Source organism: Netta rufina, assembly GCF_964035555.1.
Source record: "Netta rufina genome assembly, chromosome: 1".
Classification (NCBI taxonomy): domain Eukaryota; kingdom Metazoa; phylum Chordata; class Aves; order Anseriformes; family Anatidae; genus Netta; species Netta rufina.
In genome coordinates this window covers 372,791-380,309 of record NC_140123.1, presented here as the reverse complement: position 1 = coordinate 380,309, position 7,519 = coordinate 372,791, and the positions used below count along the sequence as shown (strand labels likewise).

Below are 7,519 nucleotides of genomic sequence, written 5' to 3'. Positions count from 1 at the left end.
CTGCTGAAAAACAGAGGCATCTCAGTCTAACTTGTGCGAGTCTGGGGGTGACCCAGCCTCCTTCGGACCCTCTGCAGGGCAGTGGTGCAGCCCAGTCCTTGGCTGCTGGGGGAACTCCAGCTCAGGGTTTTCCCCTGACAAAAGAGTCTTTCCCAGTGCCCGGTTAGATTTTATTTCCACTCGACTTGCACTGACAGTGAGGTGCAGAGTGAGACAAACCAGAAGCTTTTCAGTCCTAAAGCCAAAGGGAGACAGAAATCTGGAGATGAGGATGGAGAACGAGCAGCCAACTTCAATCCTAGAGCTAATTTTGTCCTAAACTCATGTGAGTCCATGTACCTGAAACTCCCAATTATCCCCTCTGCAGGTCCTGATGCCCCAGAATATCTCATGCATCCCTGCAAGCACTTGACCTTCCTCTTGTGTTGCATGACTTACTCCCTCTACTCCAGACTGATAGTCCATCGGTTGAAGGTATTTGTGCAGCATGGGTTGATTCTGTATCCATTCAGCCTAGTCTACTTGGAAGAAAAATACACTTATATCATCTTAAAATCAAGAGAAGAGAAAATATAGACACTGCCACTTACACATAGTAGGAGTACGTAAGTATGTGCTGCAATACGTTGCAGACCACAGGTCTTCATAATTGGGGTTGGTACCTGCAGCTGTGGCTGTTAGCTGATCAGCAGAGGTGATGCTGGCATTTGATAGTGGTGAAAGAGCTTGAGCATGTGAAATAACATTCTGCAGTGCTTTCTGTCTTTGCACTCAGGTGCAGCTTATGCCACCATTCAACCTTACCAGCTCGACTCCAGCAACTTTCATCTTGGCTGGCATCCCAGGCATGGAGAAGTCACACATCTGGATCTCGATCCCCTTCTGCTCTATGTATCTGGCTGCCCTGCTGGGAAACGGTGCCCTGCTCTTTGTTGTGAGCACAGAACGAAGCCTCCACCAGCCCATGTACCTCCTCTTGTCCATGCTGGCTGTCACTGACCTCATGCTGTCAACCACGACTGTGCCCAAGATGCTGGCTGTGTTCTGGTTCAGTGCGGGGGAGATCTCCTTCGGCGCCTGCCTGACCCAGATGTTCTTCCTGCACTTCAGTTTCTCAGCAGAGTCTGCGATCCTGCTGGCCATGGCCTTTGACCGGTTTGTGGCCATCTGCTACCCCCTGCGCTACGCGGCTGTGCTGACACAGTCAGCTATTGTCAAAACAGGGCTGGTGGTTCTGTTGAGAAGTTTTTGCATCATTTTCCCATGTGTATTCCTGCTGAAGCGGCTGCCCTTCTGCGGGCACAACGTCATCCCGCACACCTACTGCGAGCACATGGGCATCGCCCGGCTGGCCTGCGCCGACATCTCCGTCAATATTGTGTATGGCCTTGCAGTGCCTTTCGCAGCAATAGTGCTAGACGTTGTGCTCATTGCTGTCTCCTACATCCTAATTCTTCAGGCATTATTCAGACTCCCTTCCAGAACTGCCCGCTGCAAGGCTTTCAATACCTGTGTCTCTCATGTCTGTGTTATATTTCTTTTCTATATTCCTGCTTTTTTCACTATTTTAACACACCGCTTTGGTCAGGAAATCCCGCACCATGTCCACATTCTGCTGGCCAACCTGTACGTGCTCTTCCCTCCCCTGCTGAACCCCATCGTGTATGGGGTGCGGATGCGACAGATAAAAGAGAAGTTCATGAAAGTGTTTCTCTGCTCCTCAGTTCATTTTCTGAAAGAATAAGAGCAAGATGTCACTATGAGAAACTAATGAATACCTCAGTGGGACTTGAAGCCCACCCAAATCCTCCCTCTTGGCAACCACAAATGTCGAGCACAATGCATCCCCGCACCGCTTTCCCCATCAGTTTATAGAAAACGCAAGAAAAAAGACAAAAGACAGGCTCTCTAACTGGCTGCAGAGAGAGAAGGAACAAAGAAGGGAGAACCCACCCCAGAAATGTCACTTGTGGGGAATCCTCAACAAGCTGAAGGCAGGCAGCTTTTGCTGTAGTGTGATGGTGAGATCCTTATCTCAGCTGTCTGCTCTGGAGTCAAGGGACAAGGTGTGTAATAAACTTGTTCTAATCACAACTGCCTAATGGACTTCATTACAGGAATTGCTTTCTTATTAAAATTCACAGAAATGGAAGTCTCCCAAAGGGAAAACACTGAAATAAATGCAAGTACTGCAGGTTAGCATGGAGCTGCACTTGCAGCCCAGAGAGCCAACAGTATCCTGGCCATATCAAAAGAAGCATGGCAGCAGAGTGAGGAAGTGTCTCTCTCTTCTGGAGAGAGACAGCGCTGAACTACATCTCCCCAGAGCTGAACCGAAGTCCCCATTAGCTGCTTGGCAGGCATCAGACCTTGTCCCCGATTTAGAGTTGTTGCAGATGGTCTAGACACAGTGTCTGCAAACACCAGCTTCAGCCCGAGTATTTACTAGGTTTGTAGACCACACATTGAGCGTTTTCCTCCATTGCTCTTGCAAATGCATTCGTTTATGATCAGTTTCTGCTAATATTGGGTTCCTATTAATAAAGGCATGACATTTATTGCTTTTATGTAATAAGCCTTCTCTTTTATTTGAGAACACTTTTTTTTTTTTTTTTTTTTTTTTTTTTTTTTTTTTTTTCCAGCACCTGTGGCACATAAGCTATTGTCTTCTATTACACCAACACAAGGACTGCTCTGGACAATTCAGTTTGGCTTCACCCTCAGGGTGCCTGTCGGAGACTTCATAGCATGAGTCCCAGCAGTGTGGTGTGTCCAGATCAAGCTGTTTGCAGAGCTCTTAGTAAACCTGCTTAGCCCTAGCACTGCAGGCAGTGGGGTTTGACACTGCCTGGACGTTTGGGTAGGTGTTGGCCATGAGGGTGAACGTGAGGAGAATGGTGTCTACCAGATCCATGTAGCACAGACAAACTGACCACCAGGATGAGTTGGGAAATGCCATAACATAGTCTGGTTTCCTGTGCTTGTTTGCTACTTGTCTCCTTACAGCTTGGACTCCAGTTAGTGTGTGCACAACCCTTACCACTCCAGGGATCTGGTCTTGGTTGGGATCAGGAAAACCAGTGACAGAGGATCCGACCCCTCTGCTCAGCTCCGCACTGGGGAGGCCGCCCCTGAGGTGCTCCCAGGGCCAGAGAGGCCTGGAGCTGGTGGCGAGAGCCCAGCAGGGCCCCGAGGTGCGGGAGGGCCTGGAGCACCTCTGCCGTGAGGAGAGGCTGCGAGAGCTGGGGCTGGCTCCGGGGGAGGCTCTCGCCAGGGGTGCCCAGGGCCAGGAGCAGAGGCCCCGGGCCCAGCCTGGAGCCCGGGAGGTGCCCTCTGGGCCCCAGGCAGCACTGCTGTGCCGGGCGGGTGCCCAGAGAGGGGCTGGGGGCTCCTCCGCGGGGGCTCCAGCAGCCGCCGGGACGTGGGGCTGGGCGAGCGGCTCTGTGGGGCCCTGCTGGGGCAGCACCTAGGGGTGCCCCCAGCCTCATCCACGCTGTGGTTCTGCACACTGTTTCTGCACACTCTGGTCAATCTTACTCCCAGTGACAGGCACCACAGAGGCTCAGCACTTTCAGAGCCAGCCAGTCTGCAGCCCCTGCTGCCAGCCCAGTCCCCGGGGCAGCCTGGGGAAGTGCAGGGAAGGTCCCCAGGGCAGCCACTGCAGGGCACCGTGCAAGCAGATACGAGCTCTGCGCACTGCCACAGGTGCCACGCCAGCATGCACACAGGGCAGGCAGCACAGGACACGTGCTTCATGGAGGGGCTGTTGCTGTAGCTACAGCTCAGTGCGGACACAGCAGAACAACCTTACAGCTGGCATTTGGCACTTTGTGATGGCACGCGGCTCACTGCAGGCAGAGGGTGCCTCCTGAGATGCTAGGAGCACATGGGCATCTGGCACCTGTGAGTGGTGCTGTGTCAGGGCTGGACATGCAGCAGTGCCCGAGCTGTCTGGTGCTTCCCAAGTCAGGGGTGTCTGTGTAGAAGTTGCTTTCAGGCAGAACGATGTGAAGCAAGGATGAGAGGGCTCAGGGGAAAAGAAATATTGTGTTTGTTGTTTTTTTTTTCATCTAGTCTCAGTCATAAATTTCCCTCATTCTCTTCACAATGGGTAAGTTGTTTTCTTCATGCAGGTCATCACAAAGACAGGCTTAACCCAAATACACCGCTCACTCACATCATGCTACTCCGGAACTGCAGCAGCCCCTTAATTTTGTTTTATATTTATACCCATGCTGTTGAGATCAGGACGGCAGCTCACCACCTACACTTCTGAGACCAAGGCCAGCCCTACCAGCAGGGATTTCTCCAGGTGTGTTTGCTTCCTGCCTGCCTCCAGCACAGTGGCAGATTTCAGGGCAGACGCCAGAAAGCAGCAGTGATGGGTAACCGCTGGAAGAAGCTGGTGAAAACATGAGGAACATGCTGCATTCTCCAGCTTTTGAGTTGCATAGAATTTGACTGAATGACTTTTTGGAAGATGCTTTGGAGAAAAACAAGCCGTTGGGTTCAATACAGGCCACGTTAGCTGTCAGAGAGCATATGAGTGAATGATCAGTCTAGAAAGGATTCTAGCATACGCAAAATGTTGTTTCTGCCTGTTTCCCTGTATGCCTGTAAGCCAGAGTTCACTAAAGCACAATTCTGAAAGAGCTCTTCATGAGGGCAGAGATCATACAGCTGGCTTTGAGCCGTGAAGGGAACGCTCAAGGAAATATTTCAGAAACATATATTAAGTCTTTTCAGAAAATTCTCCCATATCTGACTATTTTTCATCCCAGAAATTATTTCTGTCAGTGCAGATGCTGTGCCACACTGATGGGGATGACACGCACAGTGGTGCTGGAACAGAAAGCACTGGGGTGGCAGCTCTCTTGCTGCGACCCTCAGCTCCCATTGCACACCCTGGCACAGCCTTCAGCCTGGAGCTCACACCCCAGCTGCTGCTGTGGGGCTGCTGCCAGCACTCTGGCCTGGATCCTGCCGCCGGCTCTGGTGCACAGCTGGTGTGTGGCTGCAAGTCAGCCCCTTCTGTGTCCCCTCTCCTCGGTCTCCACCCTCCCTTTTGCCCACCCTTGCCGCTTCCCCTCAGTCTGTTTTGCATTGTCCTGTAGGACCCCCAGGTGTCCCAAATCCTTATGTCCACCACTTCCTTCCTCTTACTAGCTACAAAGGTCAGTCTGGTCCTCTCCAACGTTGTGCTTGGAGGTTTTAATCAGTTAGCGACTGAAGTTTGCCTTTGCTCGTCCCCATTACTTGTCAGGTTTGTTTCTGTCTTTTTTTGTTTTGTTTTGTTTTGTTTTTGTTTTCTCCTTTCCCTGTTACTTACTATTCCCTCTGAGCTGAAACGGTCTTGATCTGACAGCCTTCAGCCACAGATGCTGTCACCTTCCACATACTCTTATGGGTACTAGAGGGACTTTGGAAAGAGCCAACAAAATAAAAAAAAAAAGCAAGGTTAAAATAGTCAAAATAAACAATGAATAAACAAACCAAGGTCAAGGTAAAAATAACCATGCAAGGCAGAATGGTGCAAGAGAGGGCTCTCCAGTCTGGAAGGGAGGTGACTAGAGGCTTGGGGAAGGGCTCTGTAGAATCAGGAGCATCTTGAAGAGGACATTTGGGTCTAATTGCTGTCTATTTCAATACAAGAGCTAAGAAGCATTAAATAAAATAGCAGGTGGCAAATTTAAAACCAATTACAGGAGGTGTTTTTCACTCAACAGGATTAAGCTTTGGAACATTTTGTCAGAGTGAACTGCAAACTCCAAAACTCTGCAGGGGCTCAACTGAGCAATAAGGCAAAGTCACATTAAAAAAAAAAAAAAAAAAAAATCCATTAAGGGATACTCAACACAAAATGCTGCTCTCAGTTCAGGATGTGCCAAAGACTCAGATTGATGGATGTTCACAGAGCAATGCTTCCCCCTACACCCACCCTCCCCACCCTGTGCTTGCCATGTGCTGGTCCTGCCCCAAACACTGCCCAGGTCACAGCATCAGCCGCACCGCCGAGCTCCCCAAAGGAGCACTGAGCTCCCCCAGATCTTCTTCACCCCCTGCAGACAACTGGCCTCCCACCCCAGCCAAGGACAGCAAGAGCCCAGAGCTTACAGGGGGTCCAGCCCTGTGGAGGACCACCAAGCATGTGACGAGGAGACAGGACACCAGGCAGGGGGGATCTGTGGAGCTTGAAAGGTGGGCGGCCTGGGGTGGGCGAAGCAGGCTCCCAGCCACTACATCCTCCCAGCTGGTCTGTGGTGGCCACAGTGAGAAAGGTGCTCAGACCCTGTGAAATGTCATTTAATGCCATTTATCAGAGCCATCACAGTAAGGAGATGACCCTATACATGATCTAACATCCCTTCTGGTGCTGGGAATCCTGAGTGGGGCAGCATCAAGCCCGCAGCACACCATGCAGATCCCTTCGGAGGAAGGGTTACCCCATTTTGGACTTCACAGTTGTTACAGGAAAATACATTCCCAAAAACAGAGCTTCAGCAAGGAGGCCTCGATGCAGCAGAAAGAAAATGTGAGGAAAGCCCTGGGGACTGTGGAGCCCCAGGACACACAGAAGCAAAGAGGAGACACATAAAGCGTTTGTATGCACCTGTACCACTCTTGCAGCTGGTGCACAGCTGGCTTGCAGGTGACTGGAGCAGATAAACACATCAGTCTCAGCTGGCCACAGCACATGAATGAGCTTTAATGCCACGGAAATCTAGGAGCTGGTGGGACTGGTCCTGGCTCTGCCCACCCCAGATTGCCCACCCCACTCCCGCACAGTGGTTCTAGCAGGTCCTGGACCTACTACTTGGCGTCACCCAGCAGACAGCAGCAATTTTTCCATACATGCAGAGGCGAAGCCAGGACTTGGGGGCTTATTTACACTGAACACTGCCTTGAGTTGCAAGAAAACAACCCAGAGAAGGAGGTTTCTGATGAGAGTCTGCACAGCTCCTTGCACAGGGGGCACTTGATCCCTAATCCTTGTGGACGTTGCTGCCAGGCTGAATTTGATTCAGCTAGAACTGAAGGCAGGTTTGGCTCTGATTCCCTATTGTTTCTGTCTGTTCCCCCAAGTACTTTCATTTGATGTCCCTGGGGGTAGTTCAGAGACCTCATAAGCAGCTCTTTGTAGGCTGAGCCTGGCTCAGGCTTCCTCGCTGCTGTCAAAACTGAGCCTCAGCAGCAGACCTGGGTGAGTTCCTGAAATATGAAGGGCAGGAGCATTGCCATGAAGTTTCACATCTGCTCAAATGGCACTTACAGAGCCTGGCTGTGATGCTTAGAGGTGTAGCTGCATGGTACTCAAGGGTAAAGTTAGGAAATAGTGTTTAATCTCTTTCTTTGTTCTAATTAATATGTTAATTCATGTGGGCTTTTTTCCCATAGTTACAGAAGAGTTAGAAAATATTAGATCAGAAAGGTTCACAGTGGTGCTTTCTTCTGTCATACTGCATCGCCTCACAGAAGAATTTCATACCAAATTTACTCATCAAGCCCATCATGTGGGCTT

At 50.6% G+C, this 7,519-nt stretch overlaps 1 protein-coding gene across 1 annotated transcript; it reads left to right on the top strand.

Annotated features, from left to right (window-relative positions):
* Positions 1–784: 784 nt before the first annotated feature.
* LOC311220383 (olfactory receptor 52B2-like) lies at positions 785–1,744 on the top strand (the record flags this gene model as incomplete). The annotated part of the gene is made up of 1 exon (XM_084303891.1): positions 785–1,744. One exon carries the CDS (start codon positions 785–787, stop codon positions 1,742–1,744), a length of 960 nt encoding a protein of 319 aa, XP_084160017.1.
* Between the last annotated feature and the right edge of the window lie 5,775 nt (positions 1,745–7,519).